Source organism: Serinus canaria, chromosome 2 (genome assembly GCF_022539315.1).
Source record: "Serinus canaria isolate serCan28SL12 chromosome 2, serCan2020, whole genome shotgun sequence".
Classification (NCBI taxonomy): domain Eukaryota; kingdom Metazoa; phylum Chordata; class Aves; order Passeriformes; family Fringillidae; genus Serinus; species Serinus canaria.
In genome coordinates this window covers 46,097,998-46,124,855 of record NC_066315.1, presented here as the reverse complement: position 1 = coordinate 46,124,855, position 26,858 = coordinate 46,097,998, and the positions used below count along the sequence as shown (strand labels likewise).

The 26,858-nt window shown below is 34.6% G+C and overlaps 1 protein-coding gene across 2 annotated transcripts in view; it reads right to left on the bottom strand.

Annotated features, from left to right (window-relative positions):
- Positions 1–26,858, bottom strand: part of BBS9 (Bardet-Biedl syndrome 9) — a 287,596-nt gene that overhangs the window by 220,368 nt on the left and 40,370 nt on the right. For both annotated transcript variants that reach the window (XM_009095997.4, XM_050971505.1), the window contains exons 10-15: positions 13,694–13,875; positions 10,364–10,440; positions 8,198–8,251; positions 6,262–6,364; positions 5,221–5,325; positions 3,222–3,236 (exon numbers count right to left, since the gene is read on the bottom strand). In XM_009095997.4, coding sequence (XP_009094245.1) covers positions 3,222–3,236; positions 5,221–5,325; positions 6,262–6,364; positions 8,198–8,251; positions 10,364–10,440; positions 13,694–13,875 — 536 coding nt within the window. The remainder of the gene's footprint in view (positions 1–3,221; positions 3,237–5,220; positions 5,326–6,261; positions 6,365–8,197; positions 8,252–10,363; positions 10,441–13,693; positions 13,876–26,858) is intronic.

The following is a 26,858-nucleotide window of genomic DNA, read 5'->3' as shown; positions in this document are numbered from 1 at the left end:
AACATTTTTATATGGATGGGAAAGAGTTATTAACAAAACTACTGCATACTATACTTATACCAATTAACATGCAATGAAGATTAGTTTTATTTAATGCTCTAGACTAACAATACCACTTTAACATAAACAACAGCTCCAATTATTCCCAATGCTTCAAATACAGAATTGAAGCATCAATATTTTCATCAGGAATATCACAAACTAAATGCTTTTTGTATTTACTCCTTTTTTATATACTCTTAAATAACATCGATGCAACCTTCATATTATCTGTCAGAGGTTTTGTAGCTTAGAAAAAGAATGTATCAAATGGAGGTTATTACCCAAACATATATTAAATTATATCTTTCAACATATTGCATCATAATAAAACAGAACTGTAGAATAAACTGGCTACTGCCCTGAATATTGGGATTTACTATCACAAGCAATTTCATCAGAATGGCGCAGGAGAAAAGAGGCAGTTTTAACACTAAATTAAGAAAACACACTTGAATGTGTCAAAAATTTTCTCAGATATAAAGATTGTTTCAAATTGCTGGCACGTCAGCGATTGCCTGGTATGTTCTATGCAAAAGGCAGAGGGCAGAAGTGCTGTGAAATATGGAGTACTTGCTCTGTTGAGAAGACAGATTGTGGGATTTTTAAGGACAATTTTTTGATGAAGCACCTACAGGAAAACCTTGTTTAACAAAATATATTTTTAGAGACAATACAGTAAGCTACTGTCAGAAAAGTCATGAAACCAATAGCTACACAGAGATATACACAGAGAGTATAAAAATTGAGCTCAAACATTCAAAAGCCATCCAAGCAACCCATTTTGCTAGTAATTTGTTTGTTTGCTGCTCCTCAGATCTCTTCCAAAGAAAAAATTACTTCTAAGACTCATCTCAGGGAAAAAATGCTTAAGGCTCAGATTATTCCCTGTAGCTGTCAATTCACAAACTGCTTGGCTGGCTGATATTGCCTCCAAGTAACTGTTCTGCAGCAGTTTATAAATATAAAATCATAGAAAATTGAGCAGAAGATTCATTCAAACTGAAGACAGGTCTTCAAAATTAGAGTATGTGCAGGTTCCAAGGAAAACTCCTAAAGGAATATTTGAAAATAAACCCATGATCTGTCAGAATGATTCATTGAACTGTATCTTCATCATCTGATGGGAAAAGTAAAATTTTTCTTGATGACAGCATAACACAACATCTTAGTATTAAGCTTAGATAAGGAGACTTATCAACAGCAAATATTAGTAGCAAAAGTAGGCAAAAAGATTTTGATATATATATATTTTTAGAAAGACATTTTTCTTGTTTTTTTCAGACCAGCTTTTTTCTACATAGTCTGCTGTCAGTCTGCCTCATCATAAACATAACTTTTCAATATTTCAGACAAAGGTCAAATCAAAACTAAATCAAGCATTATCTAGCTTTTGGAGGAGACTGGGGACATTTCTAGTTGATTAATCCAAAACAGTTACATACAAGAAAAACAAACTAAATTGCTGCAACAAAATTTATCACTACAGTGAAAACTTGCTGGGAAATGTTTGAGAGTATTTCAGAATTTTAAATGGCAGCAAGGAAACAAAGTAGTAGCTACATGTGGGAATCACAATTTCCTCAACCCGTTGATATTCTGTCTAGCAACACATCTCACTTGATTTAGAGTTGTGATACTTTGCGTGACACACAATTTTAGTACGATAATGAAGGGAAAAAAAGGAAATAAAAATTCAGATTCTCCTCTAATTTGAAAAAAACAGATGATGTTTAATGTTATCTCAGGAGGCGCTAGTATTTAAAGGCATACTCTGCACTTAAGTAATAAAACAGTCAAATGCCCTGTAGATACCATTTCATTTCTAAATTCCTCATGCATTCATCTAGTTATATTTGAAACATAACACTAATGCGCATGATAAAAAGTATCAAAACTCAGATGTCCCAATTTAGGATGTTAAATATTCAGATAATTAATTATTTGTACTGGTATTGGTGACTCTGAGTTTATGTAGTGCAGTGTACATCACACCAACCCAAAAAAGATTTTGTCACAGATAATTCTACAAAGTTTACTTTGCAATATTCTCTTCAGCATAAGGTTTTCATCTTGTTTTGATATTTCTTAAAACAAAAATCCAGTCTTAATTTTTAGAATAATATTCTTTCAAACTATATACACTTGTTTTTATACAGTTTATTGATTGTTAATTTCTTAAATTGCTTTCTCTAGCAGAAACATGCCACAGGCTAATAGTTATTCTTGTCAAGAGCAGCATCTTATTGAGATGTTCTGAGTGTCTATTTCCTGTACAACACCTCAAGGTCCATTGAAATATCCAGAAACCAGAAAAAGAGGGGAACCGTAACAGTTACCTTCTTGCTTCCTTTTACTGCACTTTGTAAGCACAAAAGAGCATAAGTATTGAAAAGTAACACTCAAGTATACTATAACTTTTGTTTAGAAAAACTGCAAAACTGGAAACTCCCTTTCAGTTGTTATCTAAATCTATGACAATCAACTTTTTACCTTCTCAAAACATGACAGAATGTGTATTTCATATGGTTTTTTTAAAGTTCATAAAATATCTTCTACAAGCACCAAACCTTTTCAACACATCTACAACTACACTGCAAAACCACTCTTCTCTTTTCAGTCTGCATATACATAAGCTAATTTTCCAGTCTTTTTTGGTCTCTTAATTGTACCTTTTCCATGAATTGTATCTACCACAATCACAGCTATGTTTTGTACTGCTGGTAGTCTCAGACAGAAAGCAGCCTTGAATAGGATGTTTCCAATAGGAATTGGAATGAAGACATGTTGTGACATCATTCTCAGAGCTACTCAACCCAAACAGCATTAATGCCTAATTGCTGTTTCAGTTGCACCAAAGATATAATTTAGCTGCCTAGCTGCTAAACCTGGGGAAAAAACAGAGATAAGAAAGTATAATTGTTTCCAATTTCCAATCTCAATGTACAAGGAACTTAATACTTACACAAAATTCCCATGTTACAAATGAGAAAGTGCAACATGCTTCACCAAGAAATGTCCTTATGACCTTCTGTTCTCTACATCCACAGCTTCATAGCATCAAACCAAGAATAATAAGAACTTAGAGAAATAATAGGCAAAATAACAGCTCCCTTCCAAATATGTTTAATTCAGCATACACTGTTACTCATAAAACTGCGGGTTTTTTTGCATTCACTCACCTTCAGGATTGAGCTCTGCCATACGAGCAGCAACAGGAGAAAAAGGGAAAAAAACACATGAGATATTACTCAAATTTTAAAAAAGGAACTATAACAGGGGTTTAAGAACTTAAGCCACATTTGTTAAGTGGACAATACATAAAGACGTAATACTAGCCAAAATCCAGACATGAGACCACATTCATCAACAGTGCAACCCCATCCAAGTGAATGACTCATCAAGCTTCAGCTGTCTGAATCCCACAGAGATAGACTGAAGAGTGATTTGGCCACAAATATAGATATCTTAAAAAAACTAAAGAGGAAACAGTTTCTGTTCAGATTAAATGAAGTCACAAAAGTCTTAAAGTTTGTTTTCTAGTGTATTACACTTAAGGATTTGACTGCCAAGTTATACTAGTATTTGTATGTAACTCTACAGAATTATCTCAAATTAATAAATTACATAAATATTAAAAAATTAGCAGATCCTAGCCCTAACCCTAATTTTGTTCCTTTACTTAAAAGTCTTCAAAATTCAACCAACCAAAGATAAATTTTTTTAATTAATTCTTCAGCTTTTATAATTCTGTTAGATGTCATGTCTGCTTGTTCTTTTTTTAACAGAATATAAACCATCAAAAACATTCAGGATGCAAGCTTTTCTTACTTCCCTAACCGAAAGGGTTGCAAAATCTAACTCACTATCTAAAATATAAATTTAAGCCTTATAAGCATTACCCAAAAGAAATAATACATTTCTTTTCCAGTCTTAGGATGCAAAATTACAGAAACAAGACCAGCAAAACAAAAAGCAAACTTTCAAAATCAGAGGATCCAAGACACTCACTAGTGTGCTACCTATTCAGTCATTACAAAAACCTGTCTAAGGCCACATCACTAATTTGGACAGTTATGAATGCACAGCATCTCACAAGGAATATGCAGTCAGCATCACAGGACAGAGGGACTGAAGTTGCACAAGTAGTTTATGCAGGTTCCCAATTAAAAGGGAGGCCTTTCTTTTCTTTAGAAACACCCATTTCATTATTTTTCTAGAAATAAACGTTTCAGTCACCACACAGGCAGGACTACCATCATAAACACAATGCTTCAACTGTGAAGTGATACAAAGAAAATATTTACAGAAAAGTGTCAGTATAGGATAAGGTACTCAAGACCATCACCCTCCACAAGGGTCGTACATATGCACTTCTTTCATGCCAATCTACTCCATTTGTGCTGGCACAGCTCTGTCTTTGCACAGTGAACCAAATCAGCAAATCTGATTTCTGGCTGAGAAACAACTAGTGACTGTGTGACAACAACAGGGGAGAAGGTGCAGGAGCAAAGCCAAGCAGCAAGAAGTGAAGAACTGACAGCTTAAACTGGTTTATGCAGCACATGGAAGCCCTGCCTAAATAAAGCTTTTCAGTAGCCTGACACATTCACAAGGCTGAGTGTAGAACACTAAGCTAATAAACCCTCAGTTATGGATAGCAGAATAAATTTACATCTTCTTTCACTAGGACACTGTAACATCATTAAACGAGTTGGTTTCTATTTTTTGGGCTTAGTTTATTATTTGGAATGAGTATGTTCATCTGTTAAAAAGGAAATGAGGAATAATCCCTCCCAATGCTTATTCAGATCTCATTCTCTGTGGGGAGGCATTATCATCACATTTGTTGGCAGACCTGAAGGGTGAATAGTCATAAAGATGTAATCAACTTCTCACTCCAAGAGGTAGAGCAGAACAGAAACAAATTGATAGGATAGGGTGAGAACGCTGGTATAGCTGTTTCCCAAGCAATAAGCTTCTCATTTTACCTCTATAAGACCAATTACACAAATTGATGCAACATAAAATATTTACTAAAACTGAAGACTAGATAAACATTATTTCTTTAATTACTACTGCCTTTAGTATATTTCAAAATCAGATTGATAAGGAACACATAGGGGAAAAGGCCTCAAAAAAAAAAAAAAGGCCATCACTTTCAAGTCTCCAGTGGCTTACCTGTTGATTTATTATATGAAAACATACAAGTCCCTTCTAGTTCTGGTGGAGAACAATTCTCCTTCAAAAAGACAGACAGTACCACAGTTTCAGATGTATCTGGTTCTAAAAACAACACAAAATTAAATAAATTAATCGGAGCATCCAAATGAAAGCAGCATATTTCCTAGCACTTTGAGAATTATTCTACTAAATTATGATCCTTTCCCTATTAGTTCACCTTTTTCAAATCACTATATTGCCTTTTTTTTAATCCTTAATTTGTAAAAGGCAAACTAGGGCCTCAAAGTATCTTGAAGCATAACCTATAAAACAATTCAGCACACTGAAAATGAAGAACATAAAATGAAATGAGATTTACATTGTAATTTTGGTATTTTAAAAAGCCATTTTCTTCTATCACATATTGAGAAAATATAAGAACTGCCCCTTCAAATGAAAGCATTAGTCAGTAAAGCCCTGTTTCAACAGGAACTATTACTTCCCATTTCAGAGCAGAAATGGCCTGTACTTCCAACTGAAGCAGCAGGCACACTTGTTTGACCTTCAGCTCCCCATAGTCTTAAAGGCAATCCCAGCTGCAGACTTATCAACAGAGCTGGGAAAAGCTAGGATCCCCAAACAGCTGATACTACTTTGAGAACAGACGGCAGACTGTCCCCCAGTCAACAAACTTACTGTCCCTGTTTAAAGACCAAGAATGACATTTCTACATAGACAGAAATGTCAGCCAAACAAAATAACCCAGGACTACAGAAGTGCTAGAGGATAACAGAGGGATTTTTGCCTCTATCATGCAGCTGCCACCCTGTCTCTCTTCACTTGCCACAACCGAGGAAATAACACCACTCTTTCCTACTTCATCTTCCTCCACCAAGCAGTGCCAAAAAGCTGTGGAGTGCAGACAAGGCAAACTTGTAATTGCTTTAACCGCTGTATATCTACAACAATGCACTCACTGGAGGCTGAGCTATATCTTTTCAAACCTCAGAAAAAGTAACAGAATAATACAACAGCTGTGATGATACTGCCATAATTTACCTAAATCATCGAAGACAAACTGGTCACAGGTCACTGCTAACGGAGCTTGCACACACACAGCCAGACATGGCTTCTGTGCTGCCACTCTGCTCTGGATTGTTATCTAGATCAAGGGACATATAGAAGTATTTAAAGGAAGCAACTAATTAATCTGTACAGCAGGCGAAAAAAAATCCACAACCAACAGAAAGAAACAAAAATCTGCAAACACCAATTCAGCAACAACATTTTAGGACTTAAAATTTCAACTTAAAAAAAAAAAAGTATTTTCATTTTACAATTCTTATTTACTCACAGCCAATAATGATACACAGCAACTTTCAAGATCACAAAAACTGGAGGGGATTTCTCATGTTCTTTGTAATTTTAAACCAAGACAAACTAAAGTATTATTTGAGGGCTAAATACCCTGCAAGCGTAAGGAGCATTCCTTCTAATGCAAACAAATATAAAACTTTGCATTTGTTAGGTGATTATGGTGAAAAAAAACCCAAGAAGAATAAAATTAAAGATAACCAAAGAAATTACTTCCTTTAACTGCAAGCAGTAATGCATAGTCTTCTGTATAACTTCTAGTTTTGTTTGTTTTTACTGCAAACAAAATAAGAAAATCAATATACAGGATACTCAGCTCAACTCCAGATAGTGAAAGCTCAGCGAAACATAGAGGGGCCCTACTTCCTTCTATTGTGCACAGCTATTCTACTGCAAAACCAATGGATATCAAAACAGTGTCCCTAACTCATACCTAAATTGAAAGTATAGTGGTGACTGAGATCTGAATGTGGTCTGCATAGACAGAGACCATATTTCTAATATTACCTATTTTGCATTGGTGGTCTACCAAGGAGCTCACTACAGCCAGGTTAAATCAATTTAGGATATTATTACTTATAAAATTACTCAAGTGTTAAGAAACTACTTTGACTTAATTAACATCAACATCGATTTAAGTTTAACAATACACCAGTTATCTCAGTAAAAAGATTCTATAAAAAACTGAATTCATCGTAACGCCTACATTTACTATTTTTGTTCCACTAAAAAGTTCAAGATGCATAAACAAGAAAAGAGAATGGGGAATAAACTATGTCTCTCATTAAAAAGCTTATGAAATATGTAAATACATAATTCATTTGAACTTCTTTGGGGAGACTTATCATTGACTTTATCAGAAGAGTGGTTTTATCCTGTATCATTTTTAGCACTGAAAAATGCCGGACCAAGTACAAGTAAACTACACTAGTCTGAGGGGATCTGGTTCAAACAGTTCAGTTACCTTCTGAATTTTTCTAGACAGAAAGAGAACTTGCAAGGTCCTCAAAAATTAAAATCCATTAATATCCTTAGAAGATAATCCTAAAGTCAAAAATAAAAATTATGGTTCTTTTTAAGCAATACTGAGGAAAAACTACACTTGCATGCACATGCATGTGAACACATACACACACTTTCTTTACAATCAGTTTACAGGCACCAGCTGTCATGAAGAACTGCAATTTTCTAATTAAATTTTCCTACATTTTTTTAATTGCTAAAGCTATGAAAGTCTTTTTACATAAAAAGTCTATTTTTGTTTATTGACAATCAAAAAGGAAGCTGAAGATTATAAATTTCCCATTTGAGTAACCAAACATTTATTGCCATTGGAAAAAATAGTCTCATGACTTCCAAAACTACTTCATTCTATCCAAATAAAGTTTCTGTGATGGCTTACTGATAAGCCTATCAAAATTAAAACTGCAATCACTTTCTGACTGCAGCAGAATGCTTGCTAGAATGACACCGTGTCATACTAAGGAGAAAAAAATTAACTATGTATTGTATTTCGAACTTCTCTCATTTTCATGTTCTAAGTGAAATACACAGAAATTAACAGGTTTGTGATGATTTGCCACCACTATTCAAATGCTACTGTTTGAGTTAGGCACAGTACCTTTACAGTGACTGATGGTACTGCCCCTGCTTTTACCTCACTGTCAATGGCTTGCTGTGAAGAAAAAGATGAAAACAGAGTAAATTCAATGTTCCACATGAACAAGAAAACACAATAAAAGCAATATTACTTTCCTAGCATCAACTTCGTAAACACAGAATTAACATTAAAGAACTTATCATTCCTATGACAGATTAAAATACACAAAACACATTTCTGAGTTCCTTCTGAAAATGTGAAGTCTCTGTTTGAAATTCCCTGTAAAAAGGATAGCAAAAGGTCATGAATGTAGTATATATAAGAAACTAATACGCTATGATGTATATAAGAATATTTGAAACTGTTTTGATTGGCACACTACTTTTCACTGTGTATTTATTCAAATTCTGAAAATACCTTCTGCTATTCAGTAGGAAAAGGTGACTTCCAATCTGCCAATATATTATATACACAACATAGCATCTACTATAAAATCAGACACTATTTTATAATCAGAAATATACCTGAAACTTCAAAAGAAAATTCTAGCAGGCACTTCAACACTCCTGCTAATTTCTATTTCAATAGGCAATTCCATCTACTTCAAAATTTCTCTTGACCTTGTGGTCTACTTTAATTTTATTTTATGTTTATATTTTATTTTGAACCAGGTCAGTCACAACAGTTAAACAAAATGTTCCATTTAAACTATTATAAAGAAACACTTCTCCAACTTCTGCTATAATACCAGATTACTGATTTGAACTTATACCTTCTCATTATAAAACAGTGAATTAAAAACAGTATAAGGGCCACTTCTGCAAACTTCTTGGGAAGTCAGAAAGCTGGTAGGCTCTCTCGGTTCCAGAAGTAGGACTTTCATTTGTACATTGTGCACCTTTCTCAGCAAAAAAAAGACTGACACTTTCATACAGGCTCGTCACGCTCTCTGGTAACCAGTGGTTGATTCTGAAACAGTAGCAGGGATGTATAGATATTGAACCTTACCATATTCAGCTTTCAGAAATTACCTGGATTAGAGGCCACACACAGGAGGTGGCATTAAATAACAGAATGGTCCTCCACTTGCTTATCTACACCATTTTAATACTCTATATCCTTTGCTTTTATCACACACATTGCAATTTCAATCTTTTCACAAGTGCAAAAGTAGCATAGGAAATCCTGTAGCTCCCAAGGTAACTGCAGAAGCCCTAAAATTGTTCCTACACTTGCTGATTGATCCTTCCCCACAAAATATCTTATCAGATTTTTCCTTCCTAGGCAGCTCCTGAAAGAACCCACAGAAAAGCCGACCACACAGGAAACTAAGATATATGGGCAGATAAAGATTCAAAGCTGTGGTTTGATTGATAGACTGAGTTACTCACATATGAAACAGACCAGTTGCATCTGGAAGGTTGAGCAAATGAGCACAGCAGCATAAGAGCATTCTGTGTACCTAAGAGTTCCAAGGGTTGTGAGCAGATTATTGCAGCTAGCCAAGACCATGTCACACTGTCCTTTTTTCCACAGACAAGTGCTAGGACACTAGCACACATTAAAAAGAGGTCCATTTATCAAAGAATAATATCCTTATGTATTTTTTAAACAGTAAGTAGCTGTGAAAAATCAGTTCTACCAAAACTAGTGGCCAGAAATGGATAATTAAAGATGTTATAGTGCAACAAGTATGTTATGACCAAGCTCTCCCAAATCTCACTTTGACTAATTTTTGTAAACTACATATGCATACAACATGAATAAAGTAATTGCACTGCAACACCAAAGAACACTGAATGACAGCTTGTTGGAGAAAGATTATTTCCTAGAATGCAGCTTGAATGGTTTGAATATTCTGTCTTTGAAAGATCCAAGGGTAACACTTTGTTTCCCCCAACATTTACCACTGCTCACCACTACAAAGTTATTCCAGGCCCTAAGTTCTTGTTCACTCATGTTTGCTCAGCCAAGAATCTAAAGGTCTCCAGATAGAATATAAAATAATTTTAATAATTCTAGTTAAAATCTTTAATAAAAGTGGGTGCTAATTGATGGAAAACTGTGGGCCATGAAGCTCAGTCACACAAATGTAAATAGTAATCACTATGCATGATCAGTCATTATTTACTCATATGAAATCAATGGGTTTTTTTGGAGTAATTTCCTTTTTGTACAGGTACGTACAGATTCTTCATCCAAATCAGGTGAAACTTCTGCTGTGACAGTTACATCTCTCTGCTTTTCAGATTCAGGCAAAATATCTTAAAGAAAAAGAAAAGAGCAAAAGCAAATCAGTTCTCCTTTAAGAAACATTCAGCTACATTCCTAAAAACAATACTATTTCAACAGCATCAAGTCTGAAAGTTAGATCCCTACATCTATTAGTGTAAAGAAAAAAAAAGCAATGTGTATGATTTTGGAAACTTCCAAAAAAGCTTCACAATTTCATTAGATTTCTGCAGACAACCTAAACCTGGGTCTCATTCTGGGTTTCTGATTTCTGTATGAAAAAGGATTTAGATGCATTCTATAACAAGATTTTACACCTAATATCTATGATCTTCAGAGACTGCAAGGTATTTTTAAACTCTTGTCCTCACATGCATATGCCAATATACAATGAATAACTACCTCCAAAATAACACCACACATCTCACGGCACTTTCAACAAAATAATTTGGTAGCAAATATGTTAAACAAATAAAGATTCTGTGTCTAATAGTCTAATCTTCAGCAAATTCCTCTGCATTAGGAGGTATATCAAAGTTTTATGTATAGACCCTTACATGTGGCTTGATTAAAAAATGACACTAGCTGATTTCTAGGACTATCAACATAGAGGGCAAAAGAATGCTACAAACTCACTAAAATCCATAATACAAAACTTCATGCCAATTCACACATAAAAAAAACCCCCACCAAATTAAAGCCTTAAAAACCTTGAGGAATTACATAACCTCTTGAAAGTCCATAAGTACAGCTCTAGAGTATTTGCATTTTTTCTGAAAAGCATTTCTATTTTTTAACAAACTAAATGTATTGGAAAATGAAAAATCTGAACAGGAAATATACAGTTCCTAAAGTAACAAATAAATAGTTGATATAAAGGGCCCATTAACATATTAATTGAATAACTGAGAGCATGAGCACATTCAGAAAGCTGCAAGAATTTTATTACACACAGAGTTCTGAAAACGACCTAGAACTAGTAGACAGTACATTATGTCTTTCTAAAAAGAGGGTCAAGGGAAAAGATTTTGATGAAGACAGAAAACAAGTATTCATTTTCTTGTGCTCAGAGAGAAATGCCTCCTTTTACTACAAGAGAGAAAAGCAAAACCTAAACACATTTCTCCAGTACCACCTAGAAAAGTAGTTTAGACCTGTTTCACACTGCCACAATTGCAAAGAACTGGTCCTGAGCAATTACATATAGCTCAGCATGGTCCATTCCTTTTCTAACCCTTCTGGTTGCTTCTTCAAGCTAACAATGTTTCAACCTCTGTCATATAGTCATTTTTCTATTAGAAGGATAACAAAGATTACAATCAAAATTTACATGTAAGTATCAGCTTTTTGTTACTGAGCCAAAACACTTTTAATCACTTACGTCATCTAGACTGATACAAGTAACTTTAGATTTAAGTTCGTATAACAGTTAAGATTTTAAAATATTTCATCAGTTTATACTGCAAATCCTTATTCTTCAAAATTTATAAAACAGCTTAAGTTCACCAGTTTAATGGTCAGCACTGGACAGAAATACAAGACATTTATGGAAATAACTACCCTAAGGTTTTTTTAATATGATGACCTAATTCTAAATACCTTCCACATTTCAAAGTCAAAATGAAACAAAGAAAAATTATTTCCATATAAGGGGAGCTATTTTCAAAATAACACAAGCTCTGCCTGCACCAGCGTGAATTCAAAAGACAAGAAAGCCAACAGGTCATTTTAAAGATTGTGCTTAGGAGTAATTTAATGCCAACCAAGGCTCACGCTAAAAAAGTTTCTTAAAACTTTATAAGAAAAAAAAGCCAAAATTAAACAAAGCCAAAACATCCAAAATTGACAGGTATTCTTCACAAGTAAAATGTTTTGTTGCGTAAGAATGTTCTTGTACATCTAGTTTTACATCCAGTTAAAGAGAGCCAAACACAACATCATTAGGACATCACAAGAAAAGAGCATTCATAAAAACTCATCCGAAAACACCACTTAGATCAGATTAGACAAATTGAGTAAGAAAAGGAATTTAAGAAAAAAGAATGGTGAAAAAATCAAAAATAATCATAGCAAATTTATCATTCATGACTGTTATTACAAAATTTTGAAAGGACAGCTACAGTTCCTTTCTCTATCCTTAGAGTTTCCAAACAATATGTTGAAACTAACAAGCTGAAGTTGAGTCACTTCAAATTTGTTGATTTTTTTTTTTTGTCATGCTTTTCTTTCCTTTGGTTATGATAGACAGACAAAATTGTCAAATACCCATAAGGATGGATTGTGGTAAAAATCAGTTGAATTTATCCACATCTATATGGTTAAACAACACATTAATGGATTCAGAAAATTAAAATCCTGATTTAAGTCTACCATGATAATGGCTGAAATTATATGTAATTGTAAACCAAAGAAATCTTTGTATTGCAGAATCAAACTCATGCCTGCAGATAAATAATTTTTATTTTTTAGGAATTTCAGCTGTGAGTTATTTATTTTTCTTTCTTTTTCACAGAAAAACATGACTTTTTCTTTAATGCATTTTAAGAACATGCTATCTATCATGAAGGAAAAAAAAACTTAATTTGTTCTTTCTATTTGTTGAAGATTTATCCATAGCTTCCTGTAAAATCACATGCTTCTAATTCCTTGTACAAGCCAGGCTGTTTAAAAACAGTTATGAAAACATAAACTTTGAGGGATCTCTGTAGAAATTATGCACCCGTACTTGAATAAAATCAATGCAAGTTATTAGCAAAGTACATAAATTCCAGATTTTTTTATTGTTCAGATATGTCATTCTGTTCTACAAATACGCTTTTGACTAGTCAAACTAACAGAAAAGTTGCTTTTTAAAAAGTCATTTTTTGTTAATTTCATAACTTTAAAAGTCATTTGTATTAATAAACTGAATTTGGCAATACTTTTATGCTCCCTGAAACCTAACTGCATCAGATTGTTGAAATTCTTCAAGTTTTCTTGCCCTTGAGTACTCCATGCACTATGAGTTTTTATTCTGAACCCTTGCATTAGTGACAATTATCTGCAACCTGATGTAAATAACTTTAATCTTCCAACATTATTATGAAAATACAAAGAAAAAACCCTTTATCCAAGTTTTCAACCATCTAGGATTAATGGGTTTTTTTCTTCAATACTAATTTTTCTACAGAAAATTTATACCCATGTAACTATGGGTAAAGTCTGAAGCTAAAATATTCTAAAGTGCTAAAAGGAAAGTCAGGCGGATAAAGGTATGTAAAAATATAGAACAAGAAAGAAGTATACCTTGTGTTTTTGTGGCCTCCCTGATGATTTTCTGAAGCTCTTTCATTTCAGCATTCATTTCTTCATAGTTTATTTCCCTAGAATCAACCTTAGGAGCCTGGAAGAGTGAAGGATCAGTTCCAAGATATGAACATTGAAGATGCCCATCATCACTCAGAGTGACTATAACACCCTTCAAGTCTCTGCACAAAAAAAAAAAAAAAAAAGCTTACTAAGAAATTTGGAAGAATCACAGAAGCAATATAATTAATAATAATATTTACTCCTTAATTAAGACATCTTCATTAATATTACTCCCACTTAGTGCAATCACACCTAAGAATGGATTTGTCTTAGATGACTAAAGGGCCCTCAGAATCAGTGAATCTGTACAATCAGGAGAGGTAATGAAAAGGATCAGAACAAACAAGCTGAATACACTGGACAGTTGTAACCTATTTATTCATCTAAGTCTTTTGAAGTTGTAATATTTAGATTACTATGCAGGAAAAGGAATCTGCGGGAGGGGAAAGGGAAGGGAAAAGAGAGGTTAGAAGAAATCACGAACAGATGGAAGATGCTCACAAAGAAGACAGCTTTAGGGCTTTGATGGTATTAATAGCTCCCCTAACCAATTCTTTGGCTGCTACTGCAGCTACTGTGCTGGCTTCAAATCTGGGCTAGCTCTTCCCTGCAGAATCCATCTGAAAGGAAACCACACAGATCCAGAGCATTTCACTTACACTCCTCTGAATCAATACAAGTGAGTGTTTTCCTAGCTACACTATAGTATCTTTTCTCTCAAGGGAAAAGTACCTCATTGCTCCTACAAAAATCTCTCTTGTTTTCTTATCTGATCTGTACAACGCAAATGCAAGATTCAGGAAAGTAATTAACAAACTATGAGACAATAGGGACTACTGCCAGCATTTTGCTTACTTTGAAGCTTACTCCTAACAAAAGAGAAACTGAACAGTAAAAACCAGCATAGAAGTTAACAGTAAATGCTAGAAGCTTAAACTTTCACTTTATTTTTTTAAATACCTACTTTTAATTAAATTAAAAGCCTGTATTCACTTTCATAATCATGGCATTACACATTCATGCCAGTAATTTGCTCTTACTCCATCCTTAGAATGCCTTATAGCAGACACTGCCTTTGCATCAAACACAACTGCCATAAAAAGCAAAGACAGATCAAATCTAATTCTTGGATATAAAGAGTCTTTTGGACAAGAAGGCCTAATTCACTATCACACTAATTAAACCCTTGTAAAATACTGGATTTATGTAAGTGTTCAAGCTATAATTCATACAGAATTAACAAACGCTCTTTTAACTTGCACACACTGATACCTTTCAAAGGCCTCCTCTAGTACAATGAAAAAGCAGGTAGCTATGTAGAAGGAATAGAATTCTCTCTGTCTTCCTACGCAGCCTTGTAGCATGGCTCCAGAACACACAGAGAGAAAACCTCAGTCTGAAATTTTCCATGGTAATAGTAATTGTAAAAGCCAACAGATGTCAGAGATTAATTTTGATCACTGATGGTCCACTTGTACTACTTCAAATGTCTTTTTATAGCACACTAAGGCCACAATCCCAGTGGTGGTTCTACAGCTGCAATCAAATAATCTGGAAAAACTATGCTGAAAGTGAGATCATCTGAACTCTATACAGTTAGAAATGCACACAGGAATGAAGACCCTACTGGGCACTACACAAATAAGTAATTGCTGTAGGTAAATTTAAGGTTTCTCTTTCTACAGAAAGCAATTGTTACTCAGTGAAAGAAATAAATCTCTTTGTTGAATTATGAATGTATGGAAACTGCTTTCTTAAACAGAAACAGTCCTTTTTTTGGGGACTACTGCTTATTGCTACAGAAAAGCTTCCATCTACCACTACAACTTTTAGCATGCAATTTTTCACCACACCCTACCAAAAAGGTAACAGGAAGCTGAGCACCATAAGGCTGGAGATGCAAAGACTCACACAACAAACACTTGAAGAAAAATAAGTGGAAGACTTAATACTAATTTTTAGCTTACACATCCAGTACCTATTCTAGCAGCCAGCCTCTGAATGTCATGACCTTTTTGTGACCTGTGAGCTTGGGGCTTGTATCCTAAAGGGACTTTCTGACAAACTGTAAACTATCAGCAGGAACTGGAACTAAGCATGAGTCCTGGTTTCTCTCACTACTTGAATATTTGTTGTTGATTTGTTTTTGGTTTCTTTGCTCAGGATTTGGTCTGTTGTTTTAATTACATGCAGAACCGCCCATCCTAATTTTCTTAAGTCCAAAAAGCTTTGTACAACACAAACTTGTACTTACAGAATTCTGGATGGCACATGAAACAAATACATTGGGACAAACCTGAGTTCTCTAATATGAGAAACACTATGAGATGGACTATTATGAATACTTGCACCACAACACAATCTTAACAAGCATGCAAATAACACCCAATGTACAGGATTTTGTCAACACCTGCCAAATGTTCGCAAGGAGCTTTGCCATATTGGTCAGGGGTGCAGCAAAGTCTTTAAAACCGGGGCATTGTTGAGGCAGTGCTACCAAATGCACTGCCCCACTCTTTGCTATCAAATTATGGCAAATAATGACTTTTTCTTAAGGGGTGGGGGGCAAAACAAGAGAAACAGTATCAGGAGCTTTTTCTACAACTAAAGAAAACTTCTGAAAACAAGACAATTTCTAGAATTGTCCAGCAACAGCTTTGGACCATCTGAATTTTTTTCCCAAAAGTATACATCTGTTAATCTAATAAGGAAAGATCCATGAGGAATCTGAATGTAAATCAAAAGGGCATGAAGAAATATTGCTACAAAGTCAGCAATAAATTTTTTATGATCCACTACTAAGGTATAATACATTCAAAAGTGGTTTGTAAATACAGCCCTTCCTGTACACAATTAAGCTGGCAGTTACCTGAAGCTAATCAGTCTATCAAATGAGATCCACCAATGAGGTGATTTACCTATGTAAATTATGGTTGGCTTAACTACTGAGTCAGCATTACAGAATGCACATTCAGAAACTCCACCTTCAAATTAACTCATTTCAAACAGATTTTCTGATAGTCATGACACCCTTGAAGTCTGCACTATCTCAGAGACAAAAGCATTAGTTTAAGAAAGCAGCATTAGAAATTATACTTTTCCTTTACTTCAGTTAATGTTCTGCTGGGTCACATGAAGTTTGTTCAACAAGAAACATACCTAAGTATAAAAAAGCCTTTCTCAGTAATCTTTCCTTGTAAAAAGCGGTCCACAAATTTGCACATCAATAGAAACAATAAGAAAAATATAGGCAAGCAGTTCAAATATATATTTTTTTATAATACATTCATTTCTCTGTTGGAATGTTTGTCAGCCAGTCAAAATTGCATTATTTTCTCAATCTCTTTTTAACAGTGGTTAAGGACAGCAGGGGGAGGGGAAGCATATTTAACAGTTTTATAGAACTTTCCCCACAGCTACTGCTCTCACACAATATCCTTGCAAATACCATTACTTCATTTGGCACATTTTGCATACAATCTGGAATTTCAAGTACTTGTTAAATTTCTTTTATTGTAAGCTATTCTCTTTTTACTTCTCTTTTTATCACACAATAGTCAAAGTAATAGTAAATCTAAGGGGACATTTTAACAGTGAGGAACTCAAAGTATAAAACAAATTATTCTGATATCTAAAATAACTTTACAGTACAAAGCAGCTCCTACACACATGTGGTAATAATTTGAAAAACTATCTTTTATTGGATTCTGGGTAATAATAATGGCATATGCTTTTTGTAGGTCTTCTCTTACTAAACAAATTTCTCATAACATAGTTCTTGAAGAAATTAAAATGCTTTGAATGTTTCCAGTTATATAATACCAAACTGATCACTCAAACAATTGATTTAGAGGTTGAATCGGTAGTTCTGTTTTACCTGAACGACACATGTTAAGCTTTGGACAACTCTTAGGACAAGGTCTGGTTATTGACACAATTTGCAGCTTTAATTATTTATAATAGCCCATAAAAATTCTACTTCAATTCCAGAAGTGGTCTTAATTGCTATTACTCAAACCAACCTTTTTAGAAAACAAGATTTTCTGCGATACTACTTTCTGTTCCTTATTGACAATGTATTATATAAAAACTACTAAATTAGGAAACTAATTCCTGGAATTGTGCTCAAGTGTTTTGAATCCATTTCTCTCCTCATTTTATCACCCTTTGAGGTAATTATAGGCAAAAGCATACCTCAATAGCACTTTTTAGTTTAGTGCTTTTGAAACCATTTCAGTGTCATTTTAAGATGTAACTACCTGAAGTATTTGATAAAACACTGAAGGAAGATCAGACTAGGAGTAACTAAATATAAGAATTTACTTTCATGAACTAATGAGAATAAAAGTAAAAAGCCCATCTAACTCTTATTAAACGCACGCTCCAAAATCTCAAGTATCCCTACAGCTGAATATTCAAAGTACATCCAGTATGACTCAATGCAAGCTACTACTGATACCTAAGTGTCCTGCACATCTCTAGAGCACTCTCAGGCTTCTTTAAAATGCTTTCCTCAGTAAAAAAAAAATCTTGCTTTACCTTACATTAGAAGTAATACTCATATGTGCAAGCCTTCCCCATGCCTTCCCCATGCTGCTATTACACATGAAAACAGACAATCTAATTACTGTCAAAAATTAAATTTTTTTGGAAACTATTTATATTATATATTTAACATGCTTTGCACACTCTCCAGAGGGCACACAAACAAATAATGTAAACATAGTGCTCAAATATAATTATTTAACAATATGTAATTATATTAAATAGCATAAAGGGGCTGCTTTACAGAAAAGCATCCTTCATCTTTCCCATTTGTATGATACCTTAGGATGGCTGAACAGAATACCAGATACTAATCTAGTTTAAAAAATTATAAAATACATGCAAGAAGAAGAAGGAAATGAAAAATTATTTCATCTTGAAAACCAATGGAAAAGCAGTTAAAAAAATAGAAGCAATGACTAGAACAACACGTTAAACATTTATCCCCTTATAAACACTGAAATGCAGAGGGCCAGAACTAAAACCTGAATGTGGCCATTTTAAAAGGCTGAAGAATTCTCCACCATTCAGGTCCTATATGGGTACTTTTGCTCCCTACTTGTGAGTGAAGTCATCTCCACAAGCAGCTTTACATGGCGCCACTACACAGCAAAACAACAAAAGCAGCCAGCACCAGAACAAACTCTCACCAGGCTTTAGCTTTTGTAGTTCTCCTTGTGTAGTTTTCTCTTTGAAAAAGACTCTTTGCCTGAAATGCCGTCCAGCAATCAAATAAAAAGGAGTATTTTCCATCAAACAAAACAAAAAATAAAATAAAATAAAAAAAAGGAGAAAAGAAAAGGAAACAGACTGTTTTTACTTTTACTGCCAAGTTAAAAGCAAGCACTACTCCCAGGAGTTTGGGTCGGGTCGGGGGTCCTTTCTGCCAGAGCACTACTGCCACCTGCGGGGCAGCAGAGCTTTCATACAGGTGAGCCCTGAGAGCTACCACGTCACATTATGTGAAGCAGGTGTGGGGTTTTTTTAGCCAGGGTCACTATTACAGCTTAACAGTAATTTCCTTGGCACAAGGCAATCTCACCAGGCTAATATTTAACAGTAAATGCCCTGGGACACACATCCCTGCACGAGACAACCTTCGGGTCCCTCCAAGCAAGGAACACACACATCACCCATGAACTAATGCAGGCAGGCTAGGCATGAAATTTAAGCTCATGCTACAAGCTACATACAAAATGCAGAATTTTATCTAAAGGATTACCAATTTTTTTTTGTTGTTGTTTTAAATATAAAATCAAAACTATTTCAGAAGTAACAAAGGTTTTATTTAAAAATTACAGCAGATAGCTATCCAAAATGTAGTTTTAAAGTAAAATTAGTATTTGTCATCAAGCAGAATAAAAACATAATATTCAGAGTAATGACACAGGCCTCTAGAAATATATGTTCTTGCTTTAAGCAAAAAAATATAAAGAGCATTGAAGTAGAATGCATTCAAGGAAAAATTCATAATTTACACGTTGCATTTCTCAGGATCACACTTCCATATCTAAGACACTTAGTGGTATTAGCAGAATTGAAAATAATCATCAGGATTGACAAGCAAATTGGATTACTTTAGTAAGAGCACAGCCTATTTGTCAGAGCTCTAAATAATAAGAAACGAGAGAAATTGCATTGTGATTTCTCTGCGACAGTAACAGCATTAGCAACAAGAAAAAAATTAAGACCAGCTGTGACACATTTAGAACATCTCCATGCTTCATTCTCTCTTAGAGTGTATTTCTGCATTTGCACTTTCTTCATGTGAAACCTACAATGTGTTTCAAGCCCAAGCTTCCTCACAGGCAGACAAGTATATAACAGTTGCAAAGGCTCTAGTAACAGCTATGCCATTGCGAATTTATGATATGGAGAGCCTCAAAATTTATCCTTCCTCTAAGCCTTCTCTTGTCCCACTTCAAGGTAGTGCTTAAGAGTCCATACCACTACAGGCAAGCTGGAGAGGCCCCTCGGATCTCTGCTTCCAAAATAAAAGAGAGGCAAAGAAATTCACTGATAAAATCTACACTCTAGTTATCATTTTAGATAAAGTATATTCCTTATGGTTGGCTTCCTATAAGACAATATTGGGAGGGACACAAGGAAAATTAGACCACGCACAGATTATAAAGAGGTGAACAAGAATAACCATAATGCGTCTTTAAAACAGATTTATTCTGAAAGCTTGAAGAATTACATAACTTTTAAAACACTCAACTCAAATTAGTTTACATCTCTTTCTCTTAACAGTTGCCTGCAAGTTTCAAAATTCACCAGCATTTCAACAAGGAAAAAGTGTGTACATGTTCTTCAATTAGTTTTAACAATATTTATAATTGTATCCTCACCCTATCTGGTAAAGAACAAAACTGTTTTTTCCAAAGCCTCTCTAGCACTCTGCACTGCTTGCTGCCTCTCAGTTCTACAGTACTACAGCTGCCTCTCAGTACTACAGCTTGACATAAATGTCCCATGTGCTCCTCCTTGTACAAAAAAAGTCTTTCAGGTTACTAGCATAATAATCAAGACATTCAAAATCAACAGACTGAAACTTCTCATAAAACTGTTTTTCAAACAAGTCATCCAGCACTTTCATGGGTAGAGTGTCAGAATACATCCATAAATTCCAACTCACTGCTCAATAAACAGCTCCAATACTAAGAGTTCATAGACTGATACAAGTTATACTCCACTCTGTCACAACAACTGGCACACACCAATAGTGGGCTAGCCAAAAAAAAAAAACCCATTATATTTTTTTAAACACAAGGATCTTATTTAAAATACTAGAGGGGAGTTACTTGCCTTCATTTTCTTGAGAATTTCCACTTTTAAGGTTTTCTCTAGAACCATGAAGGTAGGAATATTTTTAGTGTTATTCTAAAGTTAAAACCCTTACAAAATCATATGAGTGTAAAAAGTAGGTTTTTTGAAAAAGCAAATAAGTGACACGCAATAAAATTAGGAGAATTGGCAATATGGGCATGTGCTTAGCATCATAGACTAAATACCATTTGAAGCTGGCTTGCTAGAAAATCACAGTATACACTGGACATAGTATGTGGCACACCTGGGTCATTTTCAGGATCAGAATCCTACTAAAGTAAAAGAGATACAATCACATTCATATTTTGTGGCTGGGATACACATATTAAATTTATCTCTTCAAAAGACCTTTGAAAAGGGTCATATTTTCTATTGCCATCTCTCAAAAATCTGGTGGCAGATCAGCAATGAGAAAAACAGATGTAATCTTTTTTTTTTTCCTTAAAAACATTTCTTTAAAATGCAATTATGTTTAAGTAGAAAGATTCTAGAAATCTCTGCATTTAATTTCTCACATCAGGCAACATTCTTACAGAATATATATACAAAAATTTATATATATACATGTATAAAACTGAACAGTTCATACCATACGTCATAACTGGCATTGCCTCTATTACAGTACTACTATACAGAAAGGGAAAATCTTTCAACAAACTATAAAGTTTGATTCCTGCAGTTTTCTTTCCATAAAACTGTGTAATAAGTGCTAAGTTTTGCTGGGTTTATATATAAAGTTTTGCCATTTTTATACAGTGATCCTTTAACGGTTGTGGTAGCTGTGGTGATGTCAGTTATAATAAGGAATAACAGATGGACTGGAATGAAGAACAAAGTATTTTCGAGCACCTGGATAGCTAAACAATTCAATGAGGGGAGTTTTATTTTGACTCCACCCAGTATTACCATATATGTGGTTGCACTTTTACACCTTATATATTTAATTCAACTACAATATTTCTCCATGTTTTTTTCCAGTTAAATTCAATTCCTGTAATTCCTCTTGCCTTTCTACTGTTTGGATAGCCCAGCTACATAAAGTACATCCATCCAACCACCCAACATACTACAGCTCTGTGCCAGAAAAAAGTTCTAATTTTAAGTTCATATTTGGACCAGGCCAATACTTTCTCACTAACAAACTGATTGCAGGTTTTAATATTGTTTTAAAAATACTGGAAGCTAAAATTTCATAAAAGTACATTTTCAACCAATGACTATACACCAGAATTGTGAACTACAATTTTTTTACTCACCTAACCTATTTAAATTAAACTCATCAGTCTGTAGGGCCACATATGAGTTCAAATCTGGAAATTAATCCTGAGACAAAACAAAAAATTTAAAGCCTTGTTTATGTTCTCTTCTTTAAGGAGACAGGTTGCTGAATTAAAGACTTTTTATATCATGTTATTCAAATAAAGTTCTATGAAGTTGCAAGCAAGTTGACTATGTCAGGCTCAAGCTATTACTCATACACACAAGTCTTGCTCTATGAAGCCAGTAAACAACAGTCTACAAGGACTTTAAACCTCATTAGACCAGTAAGTATACAAACCACACATTTCTTATTAACTATTCTAGTTCTATGAAATACCAATAAATCAGAAAATCCCAAGGGAGCGTTGTATTAAAAATTTTTCAAAAAGGAAAAAAGGTGATTCTCTCCATTCACTGCATTAACTGTAAAACTCTTTCTTGTTTGGTCATGTGGGAAAGATGGGTTCAGTTTTAAATGCAATAAACACAGTATCTTTTTCAGCAGAGTGTTCCCCTTCAAAATGCAAAATGGGCAACCCTGAATTGCAGCATCACATGTCCATTGGCTTATGCTTCAAGTGTGTTGGAGGTGGTGTAGGGACAATTTCTGTCTCAGTCACCAAAAACCCTCAGCCTTGCAGTCAAGCTGCAGACTGATGGGGAGAGACTGGATAGGAACAGAGTATTGTAACACACAGTAAAGTACTAAGTCATAAAACCCACCCAAGCCTTCCTCACATATTCTTTCACACCCAGGGTTAAGACACTTGGAATTTTTCTGCAGGCACTCATCATTTTAGTGACTGATTTTTAGTAGAGTTGGAGTAAAATGATAACTCAGTACACATCAAGAAACTATTACTTTAGCAAATTAGAAGTCACTGTCTTTAAAACTAACTTGTATTTTAAAATATTGTAAAATACTCTTTTGCAATGCATCTGTGTAACTGTAACATATTTTTGTGTGTGTGTAATTTCCTGAGAGGCAGGAAAGTCCAGCAGTCGTGGCTATCAGCACCCCGTGGGACAGTTCAATATTCAAACATTTATTAACATGATTACATAGAAAATTAAATTTCAGTCCCTTCATTAGTCAAAGTCTCTGCTTCTTTATTATTTATGCAAGGGGAGAGACACATACAAGAACAACATTACAAATTCTAGATGTAATTATTAACTTTATTTTGTCTTATAAGTAGTAAGAATATTGGACACTACTATAGCAACTTAAATCAGTAATTTTTCAGTGATTCACTAAGCTGTAGTATTTCCTGCATCTCAGCTTACACAATTCAACCTTAAATAATAAATTTTAGTCTCTAATTCAGCAAAATCAAATACAGAACTGCATAGTCAAAAAATTAACACTGATAGCCTATGGGTAGCTGGTTTTAAGAGATGGCTGATTAATATATTACTATCTGACACAGTCATAATGGGCTCATGGTTCGTGTACCAATGTTAGGAGTCCAGGTATTACCCCAACAGTCAAGACTGCAGTGATCACACTTGCAGTACTAGCAATTTGCAGACAGAAATCACTTCTTGATTGCAAACTGAGCAAAACAGAACCAATGGTGATTCTGTGAGACCCTATGATATATTTAAGTGATCACTGTTCCAAATAAACCTAGGCAGACTTGAAGTTCATAAAGAGCTGAAGTGCTGATAAAGCTTGCTAAGTAACCTTGTGCTTGTCATCCTGACCATATAAAAATGGTCAGGATGACTACTTTATTTCCTGACTTTTCAACAGTTACTTTTGTTTAGAAAAGAAAATCTATTTTTTTCCCCATCTCAAATAATGAAAATCTATTTACTAGCTTAACTCAAGCTAAAAGGTTGAGTGCTGGAAATCTAATATTTTAAGAAACTCAGAAATTCTAACTCTTTGCAGGTAATAAATTACTTTGGCAGAAAAAAAAACTTTTCCAGACTTCTTTTTATTTCCTCTTCAGAAAACACGCTGTTCCACTACCAAGTAAAATGATATTTATCTGTCAAATAAATGAAAGTGAAAGCAAATATTCTAGCTACTTTCATCAACTTGTCCATACCTGCCAACCCCACGTAATAAAAGCAACCTCACATTTTACATGGCACATGCATCATTATGGGGTTTATTCTTTCCAGGAATCTTTCTGCCACAAAGAACAGTCTTGCTCACAGATACAGAGGCAGATAAAAATGATCACAATATAAAATTGGCTACTGTATTCTAATTCCCAGATGTAGCTCCTAAAAACAAGAGGCATTACATATGCAAAGCATCCAACTACTACAGACAAGTACTAGAGAATCACAGAATAGGCTGAGTTGGAAGGGACCCACAAGGATCACTGAGTCCAACTCCTGGCCCTGCACAGGACAACAGTGTGCACAACTAACTCTATATAAAAGCCAAAAGTTTTGATATAATGGGTCACAAATGTGGGAAATTAAATCACAATTTGCCATATTCAGAACAGGTGACTTATCCTAAACACAAACTCACAAATCTCTGCCTCACTACAGTGGCTCTAAATTTTTTCTTTTGGATATTACTAACCAAATTCTAATGTGGCTGAAGGGGAAAATATCCTTCATTCAACCATTATGTTTGGTGATAAACTGGTGCCTAAAGTACTAAGAGTCCCCAGCAGAACAAAGATGGAAGAAATATCTTTCCCACAACACATCCACTAAACTCTGAGGTTGGCTTCCAGTTTGAACTGTGCCTGCTGATAAATTCCACATGAAATCAACATTTTTTTGCCAAATGGATACCACCAGACTTAATTTCTTGGTGGACAGTCAAAAGCACAAATAACCAAAATCAGGGGCATCGTGAAACACTGATTTGAAGAAAAGAGGTATTTGAGCAAGTTTGCAGTCTATTTCATTTTGAAAGAAAAAAAGTCAGGCTACCTTTTGGGATTCACAGGCTTATCAGATATAACTTGAAGACTATATACAAACAAAAGCAAGAAATAAAGTGGAGAGTAGAGAACTTTAAAAATGTTCAGAAGAAAAAAATAGTCCCCAGTTTAAAGGCTTCATGCATTCCTATGGCAAAACACAGGTTCATAACTTGTTAGTAATCAAAACAGAAACCCCTTTCCCAAGACTACATCCAAACTCTTAATAAGTGTATATGTAATTCTCTATTTATGTGTTTAAATTCACACTGGCACTTCAAATGTTTGTGACAGAAATATCCCAGAGGCTGGCAACATGAGCTATTTTGCCTCAGACCAAATGCACCTTAACATTATGTTCTAGTTTCAGGCCAACAAGGACAGAGTAATTAATACTCAGTGCAATTAATCAGCCATTAAAAGATTCACTCTGTGAAACAGCTCTGCCAAGTGTCAAATAAATAGAAAAGTAGTTGTCTAGGTATTATAGTCTACTCCAAGGACCTTTTATGGTTAAGCACATGGAGACAATAATTCAGATACAGAAAACAAATACGACTTGTGATAAAAAGTAAGAAGAGAAAGAGACAGAGAGAGAAATCTTAACACATCTCAAGAAGCTTCAATCAGTGACAAAATTATAGCATTTATAATCTGTAAGTGTAAGAGATACTGCTTATGAAATTTCCTTTGCAAAGGAGATGTGGAGGTACAAAGTAGGTCTTAGAAAAGAGGTCTCTCATGAAACAGAAAAATGGAAACTCAAGCACGGGAAAAAAGGGAACAGACTTTCAAGTCAATTCTATGAAGATACTTACATAATTATGATGGATACCAAGCTAATACTGCTGTTTACAACTGCTATTTCAACACTGAAATTTTGAGCAGAGTAGGAATTCTTATCATTCCTTCGTGCAAATTTTGTAGATTTCAGCTGTTTCAGCTGCAGCATATGGACAAGTTTCTCTTCAAACCACCCTAGAAAGGTTTGGGAGGGGCTGTTTGTGGATTTGGTGGGGGGATGTTTGGGGGTTTTTAATCAACTCAGGCAGAACACCTAAACCATTTTCTTCAAGAGTTTCAGCTTCAGTGAGAATGTGTTTGCACAGCCTCAACTTGAAGGATAACAACCCAGGGCACACAAAAATATAACTGTTCAAGCAGGCTTATCATGCTTGAAGATAAATTTGTGCTGAGAAAAAGACCTAAGCAGTTCAAATTAATTGAGATTGTCAATTTAAGTGGTTATACTTCTGAAGCAATCCAGGCAGTGTGAAGTATGTAGGAGCCCCCTTGACATTAAAAATATGTCAGAAACAGTAACTAATATACACTAGCAGAACCAGAATACAAACATCCAACAAAATAAGGGACAACCTTCTATAACAACTACAAGAACTGAATTTCCAGTTCAGTGACTAGTCACAGAGCTATTCAGGGAAACCCCAGAATAAGATAAGCACTCAAAATTTTGCCTGCAGTTCAAGTTTCTGATCACAAGATTTTGAAGCAAATTTTCAACATCCTGACAGAGAGCATTCAGGTTTTAAAAGAAGGCAAAAAAGCGTAAT